Source organism: Varanus komodoensis, unplaced genomic scaffold (assembly GCF_004798865.1).
Source record: "Varanus komodoensis strain SLA01 unplaced genomic scaffold, ASM479886v1 scaffold4, whole genome shotgun sequence".
Classification (NCBI taxonomy): Eukaryota; Metazoa; Chordata; class Lepidosauria; order Squamata; family Varanidae; genus Varanus; species Varanus komodoensis.
The window spans coordinates 1,447,609-1,462,008 of NW_025335941.1; the positions used below are offsets into that span (position 1 = coordinate 1,447,609).

Consider the following 14,400-nt stretch of genomic DNA (forward strand, 5'->3'; position numbering starts at 1 on the left):
ACACACAGGTTTTCTATAAAGTCCCTTGAACACAAGTTCAGCTACCAACAATATTGTCATCTCCCTCAAAAGCATCAGAACAATATCCCTTAGTGATAGACCTAAGATTTTAACAAAGATGAATATGATCTATATGCTGACATCAAAATAAAAAACAGTTGACTCTTATGATGGAAAAGATCTGAAGTGCTCCTCACATGCAGTATGGCTGTAACAGGAGCAGTAACCCTGGACAGAATGCAGGGGGAATAGGGGAGTGGCAGTAGCTATTTCCACTACTGGAATTTTAAATTATTAGAATGTAAATAGCCTCAATTTGCTTTTACATTTTAGATGGTAATCTTTCTATGTTTTATAATGTGGTGTATTTTAGATTGTATTTTTAATGGATAGTTGTAAAGAACCCATAAAGCTATGGCTATTGGGTGATGTAACAAATAGATAAATAAATGTCTCCTAAAATAATCTGCCCTCTGGTACAGAGGAACTTTTGTCTTACTGCTATTATTTGAGGTTAAATTGCCTGTCTGATTGGCCTTTGTGCATGGAATAGGGTGAGGCACCATCTTGTTCTTGCCCTCTGGCAAAATGCCTTGGGTTGGCCCTGTGCCCTGCATGGGTATTTATAAATCTGACTTATAAGGATCCGGTGTTAAGAGAGTCAGTCCACAAACATTCCCAACGATCAGGCTAGAAAAAGAAAAGAACTGGAGGTACAGGAGAAGGCCTATTTAAAATTGGCTGTGCTTTTGCTTTCCAATTTGCTCTCTCTCTCTGGGAGATCTTTTACCAGCTAAAAAGAAATTTAAAAGCCATGAGCACCTTTAATCACCATTAACTCTTCATTCTCCTTTGCCTAATAAGTGTTCTGGTTAAACTGCTGTGCTCCCTCTTCCACACTTAAACAACCTAGTTGTGAAAATTATGTGTTGAAACTCATCCCTTAAGAGGGATTACTTAAGAATGCTCAATTATGTGCATTGCTTAATTTCTTTTGGATAGAGATGGACGGGCCTACTGTCAACCCCAAGTGTGGAAAAGCTAGCTCAAATAATTTACTAAGATAATTGGGTATCTAGATACAAGGAAACATGTTTTATCATAATTTTCAGTAGACTAGAAAAGGCAATTTTAGAAAGTGATGCTTTAACCTTTCAGTACTGTGCCATGTGCATGCCATCTGCTGCAATTCTCTTTTACATGTCTATTAAACTTTAATACTTAACATTGTTAATAATTAAAGAATGGAGTCTTGTCCTTTACTGCTTGCGGCCACAGTCTATATGCTTTCAGGGCTGAAAGTGTTTTCTTTATGCATTCTTTTTCCAGATGAGCTCTGGCACTGAAAACAAGTCCATATGAGTGTTGCCTAGTTGGCACTAACCATGTTAGTTTTCTTAAATAATTTTGGCTTTCAATGTGTAGGACTGTAACATCAATTTGGTGTAGCAGGTTTAGGGCAGGCCTCCACAACTTGTGACAATCCCCATTTGTGTCATTTGGTTTGTCTGCTGTTTGCTGCCCTAAACTCCTTCCTCCCTTTGTGGTGCTAGAAAGGCCACCAGACAAGAGCTTTAGGTCCTTTGCTGAGCCTGCCATGTGGCTGATAGGCTGACTAGGCCACATGCTGTACAAGCGTAGTTGTAGGGCCTACAAACAGGTTCTTTATTTTCCGTTGAGGCACAGCCTGACAAGCTACTTCCCCTTCGCCTGTCTCTGGCCTAACGGAAAACCTGACCTGTGTGACTTAGAAGTTTTCACTCCTCCCTCTTAGTATCTTACTGGCCATTTTTATTAATGCACTAGGATGTGCAGGTTTAGGAAGACCCATCGCCGACGCGTGGAATATCCGCCTTGCGTGCATGAATTCCCAGCATCAATCCTGGCTTAATCAGTTCAGCGTGAGGAAAAAATCTTGCCTGAAGTGACTCTAGAGAGACACTGCCAGCCAGTGTCGACAACACGAGCTTAGTCGGGAAAGGCAGCTTCCCACGCTGCTTCGTCTCATTTCGCGTCTCCTCCCTTCCAGCGAGGCCTTGAGCTCGCAGGGAAAACGTCCCCGCTCGCAAGCGATACAAACAAAAGGGACCGGCAACGCGGCCGCAGGGCTCCCGCGACTGGCCGGCCAGTCGAGCGCGGGCGGGCCGGCGCGGCTCGCCTCCTTCCGCCTGCCCCACTCACAACAGCTGCTGCCGCCGCCGCCGCCGCCGCGCCGCCGACTCATTCGCTCGCGGCCAGGCTGCCCCTCCCCTTTGGGCTCGCTCGCTCTCCCAACTCGGCAGCAACCCCGGCCTCAACCTCGCGTGCGCAACTCTCTCGCACACGCACACCGCGCACTCCGGCAGTGGCACTCGCAGCACCGCCGCGGCCGCTCCACCAGGCATGGCACAGGGCTCTCCCTCACTATGGCAGCAGCGCGACACGGCACCCTCGACTTCATGCTCAGCGCCACAGGTGAGGCCCCTCTCCCCGGCGGCTCTCCGCCTGTACCTAGCCAGCTTGCCGACCGGCCGCTCCTTTCCCTCCTGCCCTAGCTGCGAAGGGAAGGGGAGAGCGCCCGGCCGGCCGGGCGGGCGGCCAAGAATGCTGCCTCTGTCTCGCTCTTGCACAGCAATGGCTCGTTGCAGGCCTTCGCAGCGACCGGGCTGTGGGAGCCGTCCGTGCCGCCTCCTGTTCAGCAGCAGCAGCAGCGGGAGCCCCAGTGCGGAAAGCTCCTTCAGACAGGCGACTGCCTTTGCCGCCTAAGCCGACCCTTGGCGTATTTCCCCCACAGCATGCAGCAGATTTCAGGTCCCCGACCTATTTCCTCTTGCCGCCAACTCCACGGACTTCTGCTTTGCCCTCCGCCTCCCTGTGTTCAATTTTTCTTCTCCCCATTTCCGATTATTTTCTAACCTTCCTTGCTTGCAGCTACTTCCCTTCTAATATGCAGATGCCCTAAAGCTCAGCCCCGCTCCTCTTCGTCTCCAGCCATACAAATTTCTCCCCCCCCACATTTCTCCCCCCTCACCACGTTTTATGTGTATTTTCTTCCTCCCCGCGCTCTGTAAATCTCTCCATTTCTTTCACTGAGTAACCCCTAAACCAGAAATATCTGTATCGTGTAGATGTATTCTACAACAATGTTATAATATATTAGAAAAATCGAAAAGGCCAGCAAGGGCCTTCCCCCGCTCTGAGCATGCAGTCTTTGTACACCTAAAAATAATAAAAGTGCGAGCCCGTGCTTGCAAAATAGACTTTTCAACTGCGGTTATTTAAAAAGTATGCGCCTCTCATTTTTGGAGGAAGGGCTCTTCGTGCACGCCTTGCAACCGCATGCGTGACCTTAATCTGTCCCTTAGGCGGATGGCTTTTTTTCTTGCTTTGCAGAGGGTAAGATTATGCAGCTTATTTTTCCCCCCTCACTAATCCTGATGACTGAAAGGAAATTATCTATTAATAGGGAAAATCTGGGTGAGGGAGAAAAGTGGAGTTAAATGGATTATTTGGAAGGAATGGTATGTGGCTTAGTACGTTATTGATACTTTTTGAAATATTACCATGAAATGAAAAACCAGGACGTGCCTAGTTTTAGATGAGCTGAATTGGAACTAACATGCTAGTTTCCACTAACATATAGTTGAAGTTGCAAAGGAAAGAAATTGGGAACTCTCATTTTGACTATCTTCCCCCTTTTTAAGGCAATACAAGAAAGAACTAGCTATGGAAGTTAGGACCATTAGTCTCACCACTTCATGTCATCATTATAGTTTAGTGTACATAAGGTTCTACAGTAAGGTAGTTTATAACTTGTGTTGCTGATACTGAACTAGAAGAGCAACCACTTTTACCGCCAAAGGCCTTTATCCATCTTTCGTCTCATTTAGGAACTGTTTATTTACTGTTTATTCACTTAGAGAAATACTTACTACCAAATATTTATCTGAGAAATATGTGTACACAGTGGATGCACAGTGGATGCACAGTGGATGCACATCATATCAGCAATGTTCCTGTTGGTACTTGCTAAACCAAGAGTTTTTAGGGTGATTTTGCCCAAAGTTTTCCCCAACTGCAGGAGTTTATTTTTCTCTTTGTGACTTAGGGGCAACTATTCACTTAGAAAAGTGAAATTGAAACAGATGATATGAATGCATCTATATAAATTGGAAATCAACTTGGTTCAGTTTTAGCTTCCAAGAGGGTCTGGCACACCCACATGGTCATAGGCACATAGAGTTGAAAATGATCAACCTCAGTGATGACGTTTGCTTAGGTCCAACCCTCTACAGGAATCCAGTTTCAGGAATCCATTTCTGGCAGATGCTGGCCTGTTTTAGCCTGAATAAACTAGTGGTGAGTGCCCACCACCTCATATGGCTGCAGGTGGTTTCAATGTCTGATTACCCTCAAAATAGAATGTTCCGGATGTTCAACAAAAATCTGGTTAAGCACCTTGCTTTGTGTCCTGTAGTCTTGGATGATAGAGAACATGTTGATGCCTCATTTACTCACAGCCTTTTCACTACTTGAAAAGTCTTCCCTTTTCAGTCTTCTCAAGGCTAAAATACCCTGTCCCTTCAATTTTTCTTAGTAGTACTTAGTTTCCAGTCATGCTGTCATCTTAAAAGTGTGGTGTCCAGAACTCAACATAGTATTCAAAGTGAAGTTTGATCAAAACACAGTACTTTCCCATGTCTCCATTTTTATGATTGTACTGCTACAAACTGGTACTACTTCTTCCCCAACCACATTAAGTTGGTATGCTCATAATGCTGTCCAGTTGTGTTAGCATTTATTAATTTATCTATTTATTAAATTTCTACAGTGCCAACAGCTGAATATTGCATTACCACATTAAAAGTAACATACAGTTTATTTAATGGTAAAATGTTTACTTAGAATAAAGAGGAATAAACAACTGACAACTTTATTCTGCTTAATTTTTGTTTTGCTGTGCAAGAAAATTGGTAACTTATGTGCTCTTGATCTTGCCAGATTGAAGCCAAGATGGACTGATTATAAAGAAACAACATTACTATACATATCACAACAGCATATCACAAACACATAACAAAGCAACAAGACTACATGGGTTTGAAGCATTCTTCTTCAATCTCGTTCTCTACTAATATTTTGGACTACAATTCACACAATGCCTATCCATTACCTGCACAGACTGGGGCTGATGGTAACTATAGTTCAAACAAAAGTTGGGCTAATCTGATACCAGGTACGCAGGCAGAATGGTAAAATCTGACAGAAGTTGAAGCTAGCTGCTTGTTCTATAGCAAAATTGTACAAGGGGTCTTCAAAAAGTTTCTGCACTTGTATATTTTATAAATATATTTTATATATTTTTTGCTGGTGGCATTAAAAAGTTGGTATGAAGCTGGGAAAAATGCATTGCAAAGGAAGATGACTGTGTAGAAAAGTGATGTAATTTGTTTTTGAAATTCTTAAAAGTTTTTAAAAGTCTGGAAACTTTTTGAAGAACCCTCATATTTTGAAAGAAAGAAATATTTTGTGATTGTATAGGAAGAATGTTCACAAGGCAGAAGTGAAGAAAGAGTGAGCAAGCATTCAAGCTTTAGGACAGGGGCACAGAACTTCAGGTCAAGGGACCAAATTCATCCCGCCTAGACCGCATTCTGTCTCTTTCCCAGATGAACATGCTTCCTTCTACTGGTTGTATCCCCTTTCCCACAGCCACTGATTGTTTGGCGGTTTTCTGCTTTTTATGCATTTTTGCATGTTCTGAAAGGCTGAAATCCCTGCCCTAATATCATAGCAATTACATTTTAATCCATTTTCTCCACTAAATTAACTTAATGGAACAATCCAGATCTAAACCAATGTAGCATGGAGGTTAGATTATTGGACTGGGGACCTGGGAGATCACTGATGAAGCTTACTGGGTGACGTTGGGCCAGTCACAGACACTCAGCCTAACATACCTCACAGGGTTGTTGTGAGAATGAGATTGGGAAGAGCTGTCTTGAATTCCTTGAAAGCAGAAAGGTGAGGTATCAATATAATAATTATAATTGGTATGGTATATTTGAGTGTGGCATACATGGACAGTGAGGTGATATTTAGTTTGAATCAACAGGTGGTTATTGACCATGAGTTTTTGTCATTTTTCTGTTGTGTCTATTAGATCCTGTAGTGTCTCTAATAGTGGATTGGCTAATCGAACTAATTGAAGGTGGTGCGATGCAGCTAATGTTTTTAAACATATATTTAGGAAATTTCAAGTAGTTGCCTCTTTTGAACACTCATCTCCTATAACTAGGAGATTGAAGACTTTATAACTGTCAATGTTTGAACAAATCATATAGATGCCATGTTCGATGGGTACTTATTTAGACATCTGGACTGCTTTTGTGGAATGAAGGCAGGAAGGCAGAAATGCCTCACCTAACATTTGGTTAAGCTAAAATAAGCAGGTTATTTGGCCCAACCTTTTGCTTTTGGCTCTTGCCACTATTGAACATTATGCCTCAAAGCTTCTGTGCAACTGAACTCAGCCCTTTGGGCTGTAAAATATTTTTTGAGCACCTGCTCAAGGGTAGTGATTGGATTTCATTAGTGCTAGCCTGTTGTGCTAAGAATGAGTGCTTGCTTGTATGTGTATGATTTTTCCCCCAGTTTGTTCCCTGAGACTATCATAGGAATTAAGAGAATTCCTCTTGTTTTTTTGTTATCATGCTGTATATATTAGTTTGCTGAATTACTCTTGCGCAAACCTGTATAATCCAACTTGCAAAGGTATTGCGTAGCTAAAGATAACAAGCAAGACAAACTACCTCCTAGACTTATCCATATTGGCTCAGCAGAACAAACAATGCCAAGAGTTAGTCATTCTGCATCAAGCATGCTGGTATTACCCTGAAAGAGTACAGATATAATATCTGCTGAATAAGCAGGTTCCTTTTAGTTTATTCTCATGTAAGTTCAAGGCTGTATACTATAAATTGCAACATTGAGGGGTCCATCTAAAAAATGAGTTTTAGAAGGCTAAACCTCTTTTTCTGACTATGGAATTGTAGGCTTTCTAACAGAATAATTGACACATTAAAGGGAAGAGTAATAATGAGTGTTTTGAAAAAGATTAGCAGATACCCCCAAGTTGGGGAATAGCAAACAAATAGTGCCATTTGTCATAATTTTGAGTCTTTTCTCTTTTTGAAGAGCAACAGCAGACAAACATGGAGACAGACTGTCTTGATTTTTAATTAATTTTAATATTACAGCAGATGAACAAAAAGAGCTAAGCTGCTGTGATATACAAATTTGTGATAAACAGTATTTCTGATAAATAGTACATTGCTAGTAGTCTAGGGACTCCCCAGTGTCCAAAGAGGAAGGTAAGCCATGTTCAGGAAACTAAAATTTCATACATGTCTGTATTCCAGGAATATTAAATTCTAGAAGATGCAAGCTGTTTATACAAAATTTTATTAGTACCTTTGGATTTGCATATTCAGTAAAAATTCTAGGTCAAAATTAAAATCTCTGAAATAAATAATCTAAGACAAAGCAAAAATCTCTAAGGCACTTGTTGGTCTCCAAAGAAACCTAGATTTTCTTATTATTTTATGAAGCTATTTGTTGTTAAATTGTTAACATCTTTCCACAGCAGAAATTGGATACAGATGCCCCATTACGGCAAATCTAAAATGGGACTTTTTAAACTGAACAGTTAAAATTTGGTTCTTAAAGTGTACCTAATGATAATTCTCAATATGGCAGTAACAAGCAAGCCAATCCAAACATATTTATACTCCTTGGATTAGGGGATTGAGGTTTTAGTAGCAGGTGGAACATATCTGTGTTTGAGATAAGCTGCATTCCTAACAGAATTTTCCCTTTGTTTCTCATGTTTTTAGAATGCACAAATTGGGAAGGAGAACTTCCCAGTGACAGGCATTTATTTATTAATAAAATGTATATCATGCCCTTCAGTTAAAATAACACTGAAGGCAGCAAGCTAAATACTAAAACAACGTTAATGTCAGCTCCTTTCTTCACAAAGCAGTTCATTTGTGACGTAAGCAACAAATAGGCACCTCTTCTATCTGGAATTTGGCCAATTACTATAATGTTTACTACCTGAATTGATTGTGAGTCTGTTCTTTCAGAAGGGACTGGGGAATGCTGTGTAATTTGTGTTATGGGTATCTTGCTGTATGCATATAAAAGACCCTCCTTGGGAATGAGAATGCTACCTATAGATGCTTGACCTGTTAAATTTTACCTTAGTAATCCTCTTGATTAGATAAATTTAATCTAGGTGGTTATTCAGAGTTTTGATGCAATGCTTCATTGTGTATTTTAGTTCCATGTGATGACAATATCTGTACTGAATAAGTTCATATTGATACTGAAATACAATAGGCCAGCTTTAGAGGAAAAATGCATTAAAGTGCACACCATTTCAGAGAATGGCTTCCTGGAGGTTTATTCCAGCCTTCTCCTTTGCTTGTATGGGAAATTTGGAGATAATCTGTTGGGGAAACACCCTTATGTTAGTGCTATCAAAGTAAGTTTGTTCCCTTGAGAATGTGAATGTTTTCTTTTTCTATCAGACAATAAACTACAGATGGGCATAGTTTTTAAGTGTAGTTTTTCTAGATTTTCTTCCATGTGACAATCAATCTTTGCTTAAGGAATTTCCAGTGGCTCATTATAGCACATGACAAGTGCTTCTTCTTTCAAAAAAGAAACAGAGTGGTTTTATTATTAATTTCACTGAGGGCAAAAATGAGTAAGCAATCAAATAGGTCTGTCAAGGGAACGCAAGGAATTTGTTCAGTACAGGAACTAGAAAACATACCACTTCTGATGTTGAGGGAAAATGTTTGTGAGTCAAACATTGTGAAGATTTAACTTTGCTGTGGGGGAGAGCAGTAGTTTTATAATTAATGAATCAACATATGACTAAACTGCTAGCTTTTCTTATATGAATGTTTCTTATACTGCAGTATTTTTTGAGAAGGGTTTATGATAGTAATGTTGAAATGAGACTTTTGTAAGTCATGTTGCCTGAGCCTGCAAAGATCGTAACATGCTCACATCGTTGCCCTAAGTATTCTTCAGTTATACAGCATGTAACCCTTTGTCTAGCCGTCCTCTCTTCAGCACAGCCTGAAGCCTTTTATGGGCTGCTGGGCTGAGAAACCTTCCAAAAGAAGAAGAAATGAGCCAGGTGGGATGAAGCCCTAGAGACTAGGAAGGAACACTGCTAGGGAGTAGTACTGTATCACAAGGGCAGACAAGATTGCCTAGCAGTTACCTGTGTACCTCTGGGTTTAGCATAAAGGAAGATGAGTACAGACTGCTCTTCTCAGTCAATAGTTTTCAAAACTTTAGAACATTAATCCTTGTAGACTGATCACTGTTAGAGTGATTCTTACATAATTCCCAATATTTAAAGCCCTTCTTTTACTGGCTATTTTTAAATTTTTGTATGGTAACTTGCTGAATGTAAGAAAGTAATACTCTTTCCTCAAAACAAAATACCAGTGTAACTGTAAACCAGAAAGTTATTTACCTATCACATTTTTACCTTGCCTTTCCTCCTCTTGGAAGGAGCTTGGGAAAGCTTGCCTGCTTTGGTCAGTGGTCTTTATGAAGCTGAGCCTGGATCACCCGAGCATAGCCCAGTGCTCTCATTCTTACACCATCCTGCCTCTGTTTTGTATATTTTGCACAAAGATCTTAGAGTAATATGTACTTGGTGCCTTCCTTTCATCCCCACAATAACCTTTATTAGTAACACGGGCTAAGAGAAGTTAACGTTTTTACTGCCTTTATGTTTGGTTGGATTTGAATGTGTCTCCCCCTTGTTTTTAGTCCCATGCTATGTCCTCTATAAAACATTTTTCTTACAAAAGCCATAAGGTTCTTTCCCCAAGAGTCCTCCATGATTCCTTTCTTGTACTCAACGGAATAGCTCTTCCTTTTTGCACCCATCTTGCATTTTGCATCCATGCATTAAGTACGTCTGTTACAACACACGGAGTATTGACTTTATTCGTGTGTTGTGTCTGTACTCTGATTGGTCATTCGGCAAGAAGTCTTGCGTCCATCTGTTTACATAGGCATTTACCTCTCATCCAAAGACACCCGCTTCGGTATTTACAAATACGTAATTATAATGTATATTATCATTTATTTTAAGTATTAATGTCAATAATATTGTATATTTATATTTATATATTAACATTATTATTTTATAATTCAGTATGTCTGTTGTGTGTTGCAACAGATGTACTACCATCCGTCTGACTGACGATCTTAACTGGGGCTTATTTTTGGGGTAGTGCTTATATTACAAGCATCCTAAAAAATCATGCTAGGACTTATTTTTCAGTTAGATCTTATTTTCAGGGAAACATGGTACAGTCAGGCAAACAGGGATGCAAAAGTCTTCAACCTGAACGTTAAATGTAGGTCACCCTGACATGTGGGTCATTTAATGAGTAAGACCATTGGAAAAGTAAAGGCTCACTTAGTTTTGTAAATGTAATGGTCTGATATAATCTGAGTGAGAGTTAATATTTACCAGTTAACTTGTACTTTTTATTCATTAGCTTCCTAGCTTACTCATGTATAATTGCAATCAGATTTTTTTAAAAAACAAATCTTTCTCTTTTATATTTGTTTATTTACCCATATCACCCATATTTGAGGCTTGGATTATTGTTTTACATTACCTTTCCCCAACCTAGGTTGTTCCAGTTGTTCTGGATTACAACTACTGGCCCCAGCCCCTATGACCAATGGTCCAGGGTGATGAGATATGCAAGCCAAAAGATCCAAAGGGGAGTACAGGGAAGCTGCTTTGTATCATTTTATTATCATGATTTATATAGATAATCCACAAACATTTATATACAGTATCTCTCTCAGTCTGTGAAACAGAAATACCACTGTTGTAATACAAAGTACCTGCACGCTAGCTGCTCACATTGAAGTCAGTGGGATTTAAACAGCGTAGCTGTGTGCAGCATTACAGTACAGTAACAGCAACAGTGGATTTGTTTGATCAGAAGCAAGAGTTTTAGTTATTTGGTTTTTGCTTATAAAATAAGCAGCTCTCTCAGGACTGTTTTATGTATTACATGTGTATGAGAAATGGCTGAAGCTCAGTTGTAGAATACAACAAGAAGTTCAGTTTTTGGTAGGCCAGCCCAAGATGTTTTGCTTCCAGAGGCAAAACAAGAAAATGTGTCTCAAGATGCATATTAGAAGATGCATAGAATATGGCTTCAAAGGAACATTTTATTTTGGATCAGTAGACAACGCAAGCATAATTTGCAACTCTTTGCCAACTGCTTATTGTTCCCATCGGGCTGAAGATATACCCCTACCCCAAATGATTGAAGGAGGGACCAAGAATAAATATTTTCTGTAAAGTACAGTATATACGGTAGATTTAGAGATGGCCATGCTTAGTATCTCAAAAACATCAGTCAGTACCATTCAGTGTGGACAGTACAGAGCTAGACCGACTGATGCTCTGATTTGGCATGCGACACTTTTCTGTGTTCTTTGTAGACAAATGTTTGTCAGAACCTGCAAATGTTAGAAATCCACAGCAATCCTAATACACCTCTATGTGATGCAGGGCATGAAAATGAATGTTATGTGTTTATATTAAATTCAGTTAGACAACTAAAAACAATAGTCTTGGTGATTTGGCTTGCAAAGCTACTTGCAAAGCAAACTTGATAACATGCAAGATTTCTGATTCCCAGTCCATTAAGTTTGAATAGGACTTTTAGCATCCTAGTGTCCACCCTCTGGCTCTCCCTAGAACTTCAAATCAGGCTAGTACCAACCTTTCTGGGTTTTTGATGTGTACTGTTAAACATAACTTTCCCATCAAGCATTCTTAAAAGGTAATCTTATGCTTTGTATGAAGACTTATGTTTTGTATATTTCTTATACTTTTTAATCAATGCCATATATTTAGGGTTTACCCTAATAAAGTAAAGGGAGAAAGTTTTAAGTCATATCAAAAGGTATTCATTTATATGTTTACTTCTCTTTGAAACAAATTACCTGACCCAGATTGCACATGTCTGCAAACATGTCTGGTAAAACAATTGGCCTCAGCAACAAGTCTCTCCCGCTTGAGAAGAGAAGCATTTTCAAAGTGCATTCATGACTTAAGAACAGCCATAGGAAATACCTTTTTCAATCTATCTAGAACTATATATATCTAAATATATATAGAGACAACCAGAAAGAAACTAAGTATTAAACTTTCTATAATTTGAGAAAATCAATTTTACTCATTGCAACTAGATACAGTTGCAAAGTTTGAGTTGAATTGTCACTTTTAAGTACTAAATAAAAGTTTCAGTATTAGACATTTTGTTTGCTTGCTGTCCTGAGAAATAATGCTGATTAAAAGTGTATGCCAAAAGCTAGCTTTCCAAGATGCTGGTGCTTGCCTTGAAGTCAAATGGCAGAGGTCAGCATGGGCAGGTAGTTGCTGGGACCCCATGAGTTCAGCAGTGTCCATCTGTACCAGTAGCTTCAAAGCCTGCTTTCACCCATGCTCTCCTCTTTCTTGCCTGCTTGGAATGTGTCATGGTTAGGACTGCAGACTCTTCAGGGCCCAACATTTTGAGTAGCAATGACCTCCGCCAATCAGCTGCTACTCTTATGGGTTGATAAGGCCCATAAAGATGCTTATGTCACATTTCTGCTCTCACTGGCTGAATCCCTCTCAAGGCAGCATCAGATTGACACAGATTGCCGCTATTCAAGACATGAGTAAAGAAAAAAAGCAAAATAACTTTTTAAATTTCTAGCATGGCTGGCTGGGTGCTTCGGAGGTAGTAAATATGTAGGAAGGACTCATTTGGCAGCATTACGGCAAGGGTGCATTAGAGTTGGCACAAGCACTGCTTATTCACAGATCATGTGGTGGGGAATGTTAACCTTAATGTCTGTGTATTCACTGTCCATCGCTTTCTGTCTCCTTTTAGCTGATTGCAATGCCATTTTTAAAGGTCTACAGCCCATCTTCCAAAGCCAGGAAATGACAGAAACTCTTCATAACTTGGAAGATCATGGTTACTTAGCGACATATGTTAATAAAAAAGGCAGGTAGGTTGAATCTAGATTTGTGAAAGGTGTTACGATTAATATTTAACAATGAGTTAAAGACACTGTCAGACTTATATGTACCTTGTAAAAAGCTAAATGAAGATATTTAATTAAAAAGTATTTAATATTTTGTCCAAGGGATTTCTTGAAACCTACAAATAAACATGAAAATTCTGCTTCTTGCTAACAAAATTAACTCGGATCCATATGATTTTTTTCATAGATTTATTTATTAAAAATACAGTTCAGTTTCTTACTCTTAGCTGCTAGTATGTCTTGCTAATTTGAAAAGTATTCATTTATTCCTGGCTTAGAATGCTACAGTTACTCACCTTGGCAGCAGTATGAGTAATCAGTCAAGCATGGCATTCGAGGAATAACTAAACCATGCTCTAGATCATAGAAAGTACAGTGCTTCCCTAAATTACTGCTGTGGAAGAGGTTGTCATGACTGGACTTGTGGGATTCTGTTGCGTTTCCTTTTTCCTGAACTGTGTTCTGTGCTGCTGTCTGGATAAAACTTAGGCATATTTGTAGCTGGCAAGTGGGGATTACTGAAAGATAAAGTGAGAAGTTGCCTTTTTTTGCTGTAATGGTGAGGTTACCTTGGTGAGTTATATTCTATACTGCAGAGCCAAAAACTTGCTGAATAATAACACACGGTCCAAAGGATTTGAATATAAACATTCTCCATTCTCAAACTTCTCTGGCTGCTGACAATTTCTTATTTAACAAAGGCCTTATTAATATTAATTTGTAAAACTGCAGCTGTTTGAAACCTGTTTGAAGGATCATGTATTGTGATCAAGCCTTGTTGTCACTACCAGAACAACTCATCAGTATCTAGATCAAGCTTGCTTTATCTGAAGTTCAATCAGCAGTAGTAGTATTTGTCATCTTTCCCAGGTCCATTTAATTTATGGTTCATTTTAACAAAAAGTATAGATGAGGAAAGACTCACTTTTAAAAGCTTTCATTAATCATGTTGTCAGCATAAATGTGGATGAAATAGCAATTCACTCTCATTGCTAAGCAAAAAGTTATGCACATTTGCTAATTTAACTGCAGCATGCAGTGTCATGAATGGCTGTTGTTGTTTTTAAAAGGTATGTCAGATTATTTGAACATGCTAATGAATGGGAGTTCATTCCTAACTTTTTCAGAAGACATGAATTCTTTATTTTTAAAATGCTTGAGTTCTAGTAATTTTGCAACGGTTACAGCACATTTCTCAATGAATTGGGCAAGTATATTAAAAACTGGGACAGGAATTTTGAATTTGAATATTTT

At 39.4% G+C, this 14,400-nt stretch overlaps 1 protein-coding gene across 1 annotated transcript in view; it reads left to right on the forward strand.

The window, feature by feature from the left end:
* Window positions 1–2,298: 2,298 nt before the first annotated feature.
* The window catches only part of SMS (spermine synthase), a 33,451-nt gene continuing 21,349 nt past the window's right edge, over window positions 2,299–14,400 (forward strand). The window contains exons 1-2 of the mRNA XM_044441938.1: window positions 2,299–2,454; window positions 12,990–13,110. Coding sequence (XP_044297873.1) covers window positions 2,406–2,454; window positions 12,990–13,110 — 170 coding nt within the window. The 5' untranslated portion in view covers window positions 2,299–2,405. The remainder of the gene's footprint in view (window positions 2,455–12,989; window positions 13,111–14,400) is intronic.